The 13,831-nt window shown below is 44.8% G+C and overlaps 1 protein-coding gene across 1 annotated transcript in view; it reads right to left on the bottom strand.

The window, feature by feature from the left end:
- Nucleotides 1–13,831, bottom strand: part of TPH2 (tryptophan hydroxylase 2) — a 100,992-nt gene that overhangs the window by 52,998 nt on the left and 34,163 nt on the right. Inside the window, exon 7 of the mRNA XM_075066496.1 lies at nucleotides 12,172–12,307. Coding sequence (XP_074922597.1) covers nucleotides 12,172–12,307 — 136 coding nt within the window. The remainder of the gene's footprint in view (nucleotides 1–12,171; nucleotides 12,308–13,831) is intronic.

Here is a 13,831-nt window from a genome sequence, read left to right as displayed (position 1 = left end):
CTGGCTTTTGTCTATCACCATTCCTGATGTCCGATTTGTGTCCATTTATTCTTTTACATAGGGACTGTCCGGTTTGGCCAATGTACATGGCAGAGGGGAGGTGCTAGCACATAGTGGCATATATAACATTAGTAGACGTGCAGGTGAATGAGCCCTTGATGGTGTGGCTGATGTGGTTGGGTCCTCTGATGGTGTCGCTAGAATAGATATGGGGACAGAGTAGGCAACGAGGTTTGCTACAGGGATCGGTTCCTGGGTTGGCGTTTCTGTGGTGTGGTTAATATTTGCTTCAAGTTGCGGGGTTGTCTGTAAGTGAGGACTGGCCTGCCTCCCAAGGTCTGTGAGAGTGAGAGATCATTTTCTAGGATAGGTTGTAGATCATTGATAATGTGCTGGAGAGGTTTTAACTGGGGGCTGTACGCGATGGCCAGTTGTGTTCTGTTATTTTCCTTGTTGGGCCTGTCCTGTAATAGGTGATTTCTGGGTACCCGTCTCACTCTGTCAATCTGTTTCCTCACTTCCCCATGTGGACACTGTAATTTAAAGAATGCTTGATAAAGATCTTGTAGGTGTTTGTCTCTGTCTGAGGGATTGGAGTAAATCTAGTTGTATCTTAGGGCTTGGCTATAGACAATGGATCGTGTGATGTGTCCTGGATGGAAGCTGGAGGCATGTAGGTAAGTATAGCAGTCAATAGGTTTCCGGTATAGGGTGGTGTTTATGTGACTATCACTTCTTTGCACTGTAGTGTCCAGGAAGTGGGTTTCTGGTGGGGACTGGGCCAGGTTGCGGTGGATGGTGAGGTGGAAATTGTTGAAATCCAGGAGACTAGAACAGTGGTACCCTCAACTCACTTAACAATATTGTTAATCTATCCAACCACACACTTAGGACAGACTCTTCCGATGGGCTATCTTGGGGATGGTGGAGAAGAAAGAGAGTCTCCCCATGAACATGATACAGTTCTGCGGTGATCTGGAAGCCTACTTTCGTCATCTCCGACTCAAGGAATATTTTCAACACACCATTGAGCAGTGCACTGACACACAGGAGCCTTCCTACCAACACTACAAGAAGAACTCCTCTTTGTAGACTCCTTCTGATGGTTGAAATGACAGACTGGACCTCTACATAGAGTGCTTCTGCAGATGCGCACAGGCTGAAATTGTGAACAAACAGCATCACTTGCCCCATAACCTCAGTCTTTAAGGTGCCACCAGACTCCTTGTCGTTTTTGTGGATACAGACTAACACAGCTACCCTCAGATACAAAACACATATGATACAGCTGGCCAAAAGCAGGAGGAGACATTGGAAGAGTCGTTACCCTAATGTAAATATGAGGTAAAATAGAGAAACACCATGAAGAGAATTCCAGGTCTGAGATGCACAGTTACTCATTCTTCCCCAAAGGCAGAACATTTGCTGCTTTAGCAATCCTAATCTCCCTCTGTTTCCTACGATATCCCAGATCAACATGATTAAAGCACCAAAGTCTGACCACCTCATTTCCCAGATGACAGCTGCAGCATGAACAAGCAAACAATGAGGGATGGAAGAGGTAATGGAATACACAGAAGTAACCATCAGCAGGGCCGGCTCCAGCGTTTTTGCCATCCCAAAGGCAAGGGAAAAAAAAAAAAAAAAAAGCCGCGATCAGCAGCAGCTCTACTGCCGCCGCTTCATTCTTCGGCAGCAGGTCCTTCCCTCTGAGAGGGACTGAGGGGCCTGCCGCCGAATTGCCACCGAAGAGCCGGATGTGCCTCCCTTTTCCGTTGGCTACCCCAAGCACCGGCTTGCTGTCCTGGTGCCTGGAGCCAGCCCTGACCATCAGGATTGAGGCCCTTACTATTTCTAGAGTCAGAAACAGACTATCAGATCCAGTGGGAGGCCATGAGCACAGCCAGAGGCACTAATGCACAGACCCAACAGGAATCTCTGAAACTCAATGCCCAGGAAAGAGCACTCCAGAAGGAAGACAATATTCCACAGTACCTCTTATTGAGAAGAAGGACTTCAGTGATAAGCTCCCTAGAAAGCAACCCAGCACCCTTTTTCCCCCTCAATTAGTGCAACCTGCCTGCAAAGAATGCACTGATGCAAACCAGAAGAGGTGATACAACCATTTGCTGAAGCATCATGTCCCAAAGTAAGTGCTGAACTACTAATTCTGTCCAGATGCCAAACTGTCATGCCTTAAAGAAGGCTCCAACTCATCATAATCTTTCAGAGGTGCCAGTGAAGCAGGGCCCAGAAGCAACGCCAACTCATTCTGAAGCTGTGATGTACCAATCCTTGGCTTGGGAGCTGTAGCCATGCTGAGGTATCAAAATATAGGGTGACCAGACATCCCATTTTCAATGGGACAGGCCTGTATTTAAGCCTTCCTGCAAGTGTGCCAACTTTTTCGTAAAAACAGGCAAATTTTCCCATATTTTCTGTCCCCCTGCCCATCAGTACTGGTGGGTCCTGCTGCTGGCTGGATGCCTGCTCTCCAGCCACTCGCTCACCAGTGGTGACAATCGGGGTGGATGTTCAAGGCTGGTGGCAGGGCAAAGCTGCAGAGCACAGGGCCAGACGCTCCCCCTGTTGGTCCTTTAGCACAACCCGTGCTGCATGCCGGCTCTCTGGTAGTAGAACCCCGCCCCCATCCCATTTTCAGCTGACACTGGCTGTGAGCTGCAAACTGCGGTAGTTGGGGAGTGGTGGCAGGTGCCAGGTGGTGGTCAGTTACATGTTGGCTCTGTTCACGTGCACCCCCTCTCGTTGTCCTCTCCCCGCTTTGCCCCTTCACATACACACACACACACACACACACACACACACACACACACACAGAGCCCCATAGCTCCTCCATAACCCCCCCTCAGTGGGGCGCATCCCACTCCCAGCACTGTGCAGTGAACCAGCCCCTAGTCGGAGTGCTCAGCTCACTAGCAGCCTGACCAGCAGGATCCTTCCTTCCTCCACTGCCTTTGGCTGGGCTGGCACTCCAGGAAATCCCAAGACCCTCTGGCCCAGGGAGCTGGCCAGGAGGAGCCAAGCCCTGCATGTGCCAAAGCCCTCCACAGCACTGGCATGGGGAAGCCTCTTCGCCCCTCAGCTAAGCTCTAGAGTAGGGGAGGGGGTAGGGAAAATGATTTCCAGCCTGTTCACACCACAAACCTGTAAGCACCGTAGCAGCCCCCGGGGCAGGGGCTTAGCACCCTCTCCACCTACCCACACACATCCAGGTCCTGCCCCCGGGAGTGTGGGGCTGCTTTGTCCCCTAGGCACCATCCTCTGCTGAGCCACCTTTCTCACTGAGTTCTCTGAAGTCTGTGCAGTCAGGTTCCCTGGGCCCTGGTGCACAATGCGTCCTTAGGGCCAGTGATTTCCCTAGACCCCCCCTCGGTGGGGGTGTCCACCCCCCCTGAATTTCCTGAACACCCCCCCCTAGTTTTGTGAGCTAGTTACATACCAATTTAGTGACTGTTTGGAGATCTGAATTTAAACTGAAACATTAATACACACTTTAAAAGCTTATACAGTGTATGATAAAATATGTGTATCTGAAGAAGTATACTAGATTTGAAAAGTATGAACATAGACTAGCTTCCTTGCTTCCTTATACAGCTGTTTTTTTTATGTCAGTGCATTCATGATATTGGCCAACCTAATAATATCAAATGATGATTTATAAGCAAAGTCTAAATGAGCTCTCCCTGACAGCTAGTGATGAGCTGGGGCTGTGGGGCCAGATTATATTTACATTCACTCCTAATCCACCTAGGTATCCAGCAAAAAGAGCTGTGTTGTCCAAGTGATAGATTTTGGCTGGGGTTGGGTTACAAACCACTTGAATGTGGGGGCGGGGCAGGGGATGAAATGTTGTTCTTATTGTATGAGCAAAGGGCAGTAGAACTGTACTTAGCCTGTGATGATTTGAAGGCATCAAGAAAGAGAGTGGGGATCTGTCCCTCTCCACTGTTTAAAGACAGAGCTGATTAGGCTCCATAGATAGTCTTTTGTTCTGTTAAGTGACCACTGCAGCTGAAATCACTGACAATTAGGTCTAAGTGCTTAGTCCTGTTGTAGGGACAGTGTTCCTGTGGAAGAGACAGCCTAGACTGCACTAGCAGCGAGGTTCCCCCACTGAGAACTCAGCTGAAATCACTGAGAGCTGGTGGAACCTCAAGAGACCAACTCACAGAGGTCACAGTGGCAGGTGGCAGTAGAAGATGACTGCGCAGGGCCATTGGCAACAGAGTGGTGGAGTGAACGGTGGCACAACGAACAGCTTGCCTTCCTGGCACCTGGGCCATTGGGCAACATGTGAAAGCTGGTGGAGTGAACGGTGGCACAACTTGAAACAGACGTGGCCGAGCGAACAGTGAGCAGCTGGAGGACAAGCAAGGTGCTTCTTGTCCCCCACCTGGAAGGTGTACTCATGCAGTGAAGCACCTCTGAACTCTGAGTCTCTGGGGGTGTTTCTCCACTGACCAAGGACAACACCTGGTGAGTGGAGTGCAGTGGTGAGGGAAAAGTGAGGGGCAGGGAAAAGTTAAATAAACATTTGTTTGTTGGACTATATTTTAGTCACTTTGCTCCAGAATGCTAGATTTGTGACTGGAATGGAAACTTATATAAATATGTTTCCTAGTAGCCAAGATTTTTAAAATGCATTATTTGCCAAGGTTGTTATCTCACATTGTTGCTATCTTGAGAGGTCATTATGTTGGGGAGTTTCTGTACTAAAACATTTTTATTATTATAATTAATTTTTACATAAGAATGGTCATACTGGGTCAGACCAATGGTCCATATAGCCCAGTACCCTGTCTTACAACAGTGGTCAAGGCCAGGTGCTTCAGAGGGAATGAACAGAACAGGTAATCATCAAGTGACCATCCCTGTTGCCCATTCCCAGCTTCTGGCAAACAGGCTAGGGACACTCAGAGCATGGTATTGCATCCCTCCCATCCTGGCTAATAGCCACAGATGGACCTGTTTCTCCAGGAATTTATCTAGTTCTTTTTTTTTATAATCCTGTTATAGTTTTGGTCTTCACAGCATCCCCTGGCAAAGAGTTCCCTGGTTGACTTTATATTGTGTGAAGAAGTACTTCTTTTGTTTTTTTAAAACCTGCTGCCTATTAATTTCATTGGGTGACTGCTAGTTCTTGTGTTATGTGAAGGATTAAATAAAATTTCCTTATTCACTTTCTTCGCACCAGTCAAGATTTTGTAGACCTCTATCATATCCCCATTAGTCATCTCTTTTCTAAGCTGAAAATTCCCAGTCATTTTAATCTCTCCTCCTGTTTCATACCCCTGATTATTTTAGTTGCCCATCTCTGTACCTTTTCCAATTCCAATATATATATTTTTTAGGATGGGTGACCAGATCTGCACACACTATTCAAGTGTGTGCACGTACCATGGATTTATATAGAGGCAATGTGATATTTTCTGTCTTATTATCTATCCCTTTCTTAATGATTCCCAACATTGTTTGCTTTTGTGACTGCTGCTGCACATTGAGTGGATGTTTTCAGAGAACTATCCACAAAACTCTCTAAAGCGCCAGAAGCACTCGCTGTTCTGTTCTTAAAAAAACAAGATCTCTTTCATGAGTGTTAACAGCTAATTCAGACCCATCATTTTGTATGTATAGTTGAGATTGCTTTCCAATGTGCATTACTTTGCATTTATCAACATTGAATTTCAATTGCCATTTTGTTGCCCAGTCACCCAGTTTTGTGAGATCCCTTTGTAGCTCTTCGCAGTCTGCCTGGGACTTAACTATCTTGAATAGTTTTGTATCATCTGCAAATTTTGCCACCTCACTGTTTACCCATTTTTCCAGATGAATATGTTGAACAGTACTGGTCCCAGTACTGACCCCTCAAGGATACCACTATTTATCTCCCTCCATTCTGAAAACTGATAATTTATTCCTACCCTTTGTTTCCCATCTTTTAACCAGTTACTGATCCATGAGAGGACTTTCCTCTTACCCCATGATGGCTTACTTTTCAAAAGTCAATTTAAATTAAATACATTTTTTTAAAATTTTTTTTTTTTAAGAAATCTAGATCTGTTATGTGTTCTGGTGTAACTTGCATTTTCCTTATGCTAAATTTGCATAATCCTAACAAAACATTTACTTTATTCATACTTCTTTTATATATCTCATTGGACCTGACACCCCCCCCGTAAATTCGAACACCCCCCCTAATTTCAATTCCTGGGGAAATCACTGCTTAGGGCTTAACTCCCTCCTGCCTGTGCTGTAGCCAGGGGACAGGAGGTGGGGCTGGGGGTTATGTCGGTGGACAGCAGCAGCCTGGAGGTGTTAGCTGGCTTTCGACACTATGCAGGCAGGAAGGGACAAGTTGCTTCCAGCCACATGAGAGGGGGGGAAGAGATGAGCTCTGCAAAGACACAAGTCAGGTCATCCCTTCCCCCCTCCTCCTTTCCTGCTGCTGGAAGCAGCTTCCGTCCCTTCCCTCCTGCATAATGCTGATAGGGCTGCTGCCGGCCACATTCTGGTGTGAAGCCTGGCAAAAATCTGGTGAAGGGGGCATGTGACCCTGAATGCTCCCACCCCCCATGTGCAGTGGTGGATTAACAAATTTGCCACCCCGAGGCCCTAAAAAAAATTGCTGCCACGCCTGGGAGAAGAGGAGTTGCAGCATGCTCCAGAGATGGCAGCAGTGGAGCGGAGGTGAGCTGGGGTGGAGAGCAGGTTATTCCCCACACCCGTGGGCCCCAGCTCACCTCTGTTCTGCCTCCTCCGAGTGCCCCTACTCACTTCTCTCTCTCTCCCTCCCTCCCTCCCAGCACTTTCGCGCGGCAAGCCTAGGAGGGAGGTGGTAGGAGGGAAGCAAGGCAAGCCTGGGGGAGGAGATGGGCCAGGGATTTGTGGAAGGGGTGGAGTTGGGGAGGGGGCATGAGCAAATTTACTGCCCTAGGCCTTGTTGGCCTAGGCAATAATACGCCGCTGCCCACATGTCACCTCGGGAGGACATGGCACCAGGTGAGGTGGGTCCATCCTGGGGGCCCAGCCAGGCATGGAGGCTTGGGTTGGTTAGTCAGAGAGAGAGAGAGAGAGAGAGAGTGTGTGAGTGAGTGTGAACCCTAAAGCCTTAAAAATAAGAAGGTGAATTAAAAGAATCCAACTACGCAGTATTTCTTTTTTAACGAGGGCTCAGTCAACTTGATATTAATTTGAATATTTGTATGATTGGTTGCCATTGAACTCACTTGAATATGAGTAATTTTACCAGATGTCCTCTATTCAGCATAGGGAAAGATAGTCACTATCAAAATGCCAAGCCAAAAATAGTTAAACTAAACTGCAACAGAGGCAGCTTCAGCACCCGGAGCTCTCTAAAGCCCCAAAATACTAACTCTTAATAGAGATGTTGAGGTTATTCTGAAGTGTTGATGTGTCCCAACATAGGCACTGAAGTGCCAAGACTCCGTAGATGCATGAGGGCCATTCTGAGCATACAGAACCATGCTGAGCTCCACTCCATGGTGGTGATAGGCTGAGGATATTATGGAAGAAGAACTTAATGTGCTGAGGCCAGGGCATCAACAGTGGTGCTAGGATCCCAGTGCAATGTGAGACTCTGAGTTACTGCCACATCAAGGACCTACTAAGGCCTTTTTTGACCAAAGATAACTAAGCACAGAGGCCTTGTGTGCTGATGGTCTGAGGTATTAATTTGTCAAGATTCTAAGACTTCAGAATAATGATAACCCACCTACGGCCTCTCAAAGGTACTGAGGAATGGACACCACCAGAGTTACCAAGGGCTGACCATCACAAAAGGTCTGATGCCTCAAGTCATCAAAGTATCAAAGGCCTACTGAGACTTTTTCTGATGAGTCAAGGGCTGCTCCATTTCAATGATGCATTGAGACACTGATGAACTGATTCATGAGGGTTCTGAAGGTTGATCAGAGATCCTAATACATCAAGGGCCATGCCAAGATCCTTACTGAAGATCTGTGGGCTGCACCAAAGACCCCAGGCCTGTGATGAGCAGAAGCCATAGTGATACTGTTGTGCCAAGGGGTCACTGATGTCAGGAAGCAGCACAAGTCTAGCCCTATCCCCAACATACTAGTCTAGCGCTGCCAGCCAGTGCAGAACCTTGATCCCTTTCTAGCCCTCTCCACCCACGCTGGAGAAGCTAATACTGCTGTCTATACTACCAGAGAATACAAGGACTACCTCTGCACGTGGACTAGCCATGCATGTGGCAACAGGTCTGACGAGAGGCTGTTTGCATCCTTTACATCCTTGCACACCCACGAAAAGAGTAGACATAACCTATCCCAGGGGTCGGCAACCTCTGGCATGCGGCTCGCCAGAGTAAGCACCCTGGCGGGCCGGGCCAGTTTGTTTACCTACCATCAGCAGGTTCGGCCGATTGAGGCTCCCACTGGCTGCGGTTCACTGTCCCAGGCCAATGGGGGTGACGGGAAGTGGTGGGGGCCGAGGGATGTGCTGATTGCGGCTTCCTGCCACCCCCATTGGCCTGGGACGGCGAACGGCAGCCAGTGGGACCCATGATCAGCCAAACCTGCCAACGTGGTAGACAAACAAACTGGCCCAGCCCGCCAGGGTGCTTACCCTGGCGAGCCGCGTGCCGGAGGTTGCCAACCTCTGATCTAGCCCTATCCAATTTGCTACATTAGCAAGAGGAGGAGGAAGGTTCCCATCCTCCCTACTCCACTTTTGGCTTATATATTTCTCTGTCTGAGGTTTTTTGTTTTTTTTTTACATGTGATGTTACAGAGAGTTGCCTTTAAAAAACAAAACAAAACAAAAAACCAGTACCCTGCTGTCAGAATCACGTACTGAGGTTTGGAATCGTCATAACAGTCTCACAGATTTCCCAGCAAGTCTGGTCCTTTACAGATAAGTCTAAACAATATAACTCTTTTCTTAACTACCAGACTCAATTCTTTTGTTTTGTGCTATTTGAAAAATGATTAAGTGGCTTTAATTTATTCATACACATTGAGAGGAAAAGATTTCAGTAATACAGTTTTCACAGTGAACGATTTTTGTAGGAGCAAATTGGCCAGCAGAGGAAATCCATATAGTTCTATGAAGGTAGTAGAAATATCATAAAACCAGGAAAGAAAAGGTTTTAAAATGCAGATAGTGATGATAAAATCAAGCAAAGTGAATCCCCTAATTTGTATCTGGGTCTACAGTGCGGGTGGGAAGCCTGATCCAAAGCCCATTAAAATCAATGGGAGTCATTTCATCAGGTTGATCGTATTCAAATGTAACATGCAGCCTTAGACACCTGCAACAAACCACAATATGTTTCCATACATCAAAGAAGAGAGAGCAGGGCACTGCAATTACTGTACTGCAAAATGGTGAATATTAAGGGTGAAATCCTCTCCCCATTGGAGTCAATATGAGCTTTGTCATTTAATGGAGCCAGAATTTCATTCTCAATTTTTGACTGTATCTGCTGTATGCAAAATCTTATGAAAATCAGACAAAGTTAATGAGGCATTTACCATTTTTTGCTATTCATTTTTCTGAAATATTATTTTAGAGCAAAGATCTCACAAAAAGAATAAAGTTCCTTTTCATAATTAGCTTATCATCTTTTTTTTAAATGCTAATACTGTACCTGTATAAATTATATAGTTCTAATGCTTGGAGCCATCAAGGCAATAAGGATTTCCCATTAAATTCAGAAACAAAAGTAAATATTTTAATTTCACTAGAATTACTAGAGTGACTCTTAGGACACCATGAACGGGCAGTTTATCATAAGATTCCCGCTATTATTAGGGTTGCCAACTTTGTAATATTTAAAAACTGGACACTCGAGCAAGAGTGTCAAAACCTCCTCTTCCCCCTGAGGGCCCAACCCTACCCTCCCTCTTCCTGCCCAGGTCTCACCTGCTGCCTCCACCCCTTTCCCTGAGGCCCCACTCCTGCCCTACCCCGAGGACCTGCCCCCCCGTTCACTCCTCTTTCCCCCTTCCTCCATCACTCACTGCTTTTCGCCTCTCCCCTCCTCCCTCCATTGGTCGGGAGAGACTAGCCTGTTGTTCGATGCAGGTAGGGTGCTGCCCCATCTGAGACAGGGCTGGCACGAGTGATGACCTGGCGCCTCCCCACCTCCCATGCTGGCAGTAATGGACTTTGGGTGTCTGGTCAGTTGATTGATTGGACACCATCAGGTCCCCATTTCGACGGGACTTTCCATCTGGCCACCCTAGTTATTACATATTACGACCTAATTCTTAAGACTTGCTGCACAGTTCAGAGCCGGTATCAAACTAAGCATTGATACCATAAATATAGTAGCCAAAAGAGACAGCTCATGTGAGCAAAGTTATACACATGCTTAAACGTTTGCTGGCTCAGGGTCTTTGCACTTACTGGGATAACACTCATAAATCCCCTTGAATTGGATAAGAATATACTCCAATTGTTTTTATTTCATAAATATCAACACTCCTCTGCTGAGTGTTAACAGATTTTTGGGGCTTGGCAGGTTGACTTCCCATTGGAAAGATCAGTGTAGCAGAGTCTTGTATTTTCTTAGAGCAGTTTGTTTATTTGTGCTATGGGTTCATCTATAACTACCCTGCAGTTCGGACTATGGGGGGCATGAATAGCAGTGTGCACCAAACTGCTGCACTGTAACTCCCCTGGTGGGCTTGCTGAAGGTGCAAACTAAAAGGTTCCTAGTTCTCATTAACGTAGTCTTCTTCACACAGGATTATATTAATGCAGAGTAGGAACCTTTTAGTTCACACGCACAGTAGGTATATGGGGGAGTTACAGCAGAGCACTTTGGTGCGCACTGCTATTCATGACCCCCATAGTCTGAACTGCACAGCAGTGTATACATGCCTTATATACACACACAGAGGTGGTCAACCAGCATGCAATCAATCCCCTTTTACAGGAATCTCAGCCAAAACACTAATGCTCAGTTTCTTTGCAGCAGCTCTGCCTCAAGAACTGACTCTCGTTAGAGAGATTAGGTAGAGAGCAAATTCCTTTGACGCTTGCCACAGCTTTCCCAAAAAAAGATATCGCATTACAAAACTAGCAATCCAGCACTTCTTCAAACGCTGTACAAAGCTCCCACCATAAGAAAGAGAACTTCTAGCATGATGTGCAAGAGGGCTAACTGGTAATTTCCACCATGATAGTATATTAAATTATTTTTAGATATAGCTTTTAACTGTAAAATAAGAAAAAATGCAGCTAGGTTATTGGATTTATATCTTAAGATGTTTCCCAGGGCTTCAGTGGATCTGCTCTTGTGAGCAAAGTTATGCATGGGCTTAAGTGTTTGCAGAATTAGGGCCACAGATATTAACTCATTTGTGTAAGCTTTGGCTTTGGTTTTTGTTGCCATATATTATACAAAAATAAAATACACCAAAATGGTACGTACTGAATAAAGAGAGGCTATCATTTCATGCTAGATATCTGGTAACTGAAACTGCTCAAACATGGCCCTTATGGTTTATGAAATCAGCAGTGTCCCTTGATGGAATTACTATTCTATTATTTACTTGCATAGAACAGGAAACATTCAACACAAAAACAAACAACAAACAAAAAACCTAGAGGAGCTAGTTGGAATTTTTTAAAGGATATTAAGAGTTTTCAGTGAAAAATCAACCCTCCATATATTTCATCCAAAACCCAAACATTTCAATTTGAAAATGCTGGTGTGGTGCCTCATCGGAGTCATAGTTTGAGAGCTTCACACTCCAGTTCTCTTTTATGGCTGAGGTTCTTTGATCAGATTACATCTCCCATATTGCTCCACAGTCCCCTATCTTGGTGAGGGAGGCAGTGTATCATGGAATACTATGCCTGAGGTGTATGAGAAATGAAATCAGGCTGGGAAGTTCAGCCCATAGAGTAGAACGGGGACATGAGATACCCAAACTACAACTCTCATGAGGCACCACGGTGGTATATCTACATTAAAAGATTTCAGTTTGGGGCCAAACATTGCAGGGGGGGGGGATGGAAATTGGTTTTCATGCATTTGGTTTGTAGACCAAAAAATCCTGGATTGTTGGGTGGGCTGAATCAACATAAAAATTTAGAAAATTAAGTTTTACTTGTAGTTAATTTTAACAACAAATGAATAGGACAAGGTATACTTACGGTTCTGGTGTGTAGAGAGGGTCAGAGCCATGCCGTACATATTGAGTGCAGTGAAAAACTCTATAGGCTAATCCTGCTAAAAAATCTCGAGGAGACAGATATCCAGCAACTGGTCTAACCGTGAAGCCAGATCTTTCTAAAGTGGAGGAGATAGTGAAAAGACCAAATTGGATAATATCAACACCTGAGAGAAAGCAAGGATTTGTAGTTATTTATTCTGTCCAAAACAAGGAACTGAAAACCTTGGCCAAAACTGCTATACTATTTACACCCATATTGCACTGCTAAAATACTCTGAATTGAAACAGCTTGAAGTAATTCATGGCTTGTTTAAGAACTTTTACTAGAAAAGAAGTCAAGTCTAAAGTGAGTAATAACATCATGAAGTATCTGTTTTTATGTATGGCACCAAACAAGAACAATACAGAAGTTTCCAACAGAGAAGCTGAATTCTGTGAAATACGATGTAAATCACCTTTATTGAAATTAAACTATATAAAAAAATCATACATTTAAAGTACTATCTTATAAATTATTTAAATAAACATATGGTGACATCAATATACCAGATGCTCATTCTTACATTTAATAATGCAGTCCTTCATCAGATTGCTCCTACAGGGGAGTTATTTCACACTCACAGTGACTTTGAACAGGCCAGTTCTTTCCCAAGTTCTCCCTCTACTCATTAGCGGCTGTTTTCAAGGTGTTTACAGGAAAATATTCCAAGTTCAGTTTCCACAAAAATTGTGACTGCTGTGACTGGTTTGAAAGTGTATTTCTGTAGTTCTGTTGCTGTTTTTAGCTTCTCGTTAAGAAAAAAAACCAATCATGATGATTCAGTACCATTTCCTCAGACCAAGAGAACAATATAGGAGTGACTTAAGAATATATGACCAAACTCAAAAAGTGATGAATCAATTGTTGCTGAATGCTGGCAACCATAAACAAGAGGTAAGCATGTAGCAGGGAAGAAGGGGATGGGTAAGGTTATTCTTTCATACCAAACAGTGTATTTATTTTAAGTTAAAATTCTTCCATATACATTTAGGACACCACTTTTCCTTACCTTTTTTTGTATGGCACTTATAACACAAAAGATTTTCATTTTATAAATATTTGTAGGATATTATACACTTGAGCTCCCAGGATTGCTGCAAGAGACAGCATCATTTTGTTGCCCCTGAAGTTCTCATGAGATCTTTGATGAGAATGGACAATGAAAGAATTAGAACTGACAGACTGCTCTGAACCGTGAGGGCATGCCACTAGAGGGCTCAACATCTGCATCTTCTCCTTTCATACAAGGCATGTTTTCATCAGAGATGGGGAAGAAGGACTTTTTCAAAAGCAAATAATCATTTAGGCCTTGATCATTCTAGTAAATTCCCTGAAGGAGAACCTCTGCACCTGTGTGGAGCCCTGTTCAGGCGGAGCTCATTGCAGCGCTGGGACCTTGATAAGTGTATATAAAATGGGTCTGCAAAAAGAACAGGGATACTTGTGGCACCTTAGAGACTAGCAAATTTATTTGAGCATAAGCTTTCGTGGGCTACAGCCCACTTCATCAAATGCATAGACTGGAACATATAGTGAGGAGATAGATATATAGAGATATAGATATCTCCTCACTATATCTATATATATCTATATCTCCCCC

Source organism: Chelonoidis abingdonii, chromosome 1 (assembly GCF_003597395.2).
Source record: "Chelonoidis abingdonii isolate Lonesome George chromosome 1, CheloAbing_2.0, whole genome shotgun sequence".
Lineage (NCBI taxonomy): Eukaryota > Metazoa > Chordata > Testudines > Testudinidae > Chelonoidis > Chelonoidis abingdonii.
Note: the sequence above shows the minus strand (reverse complement) of the source record. Positions and strands in the feature narration are given on the sequence as shown.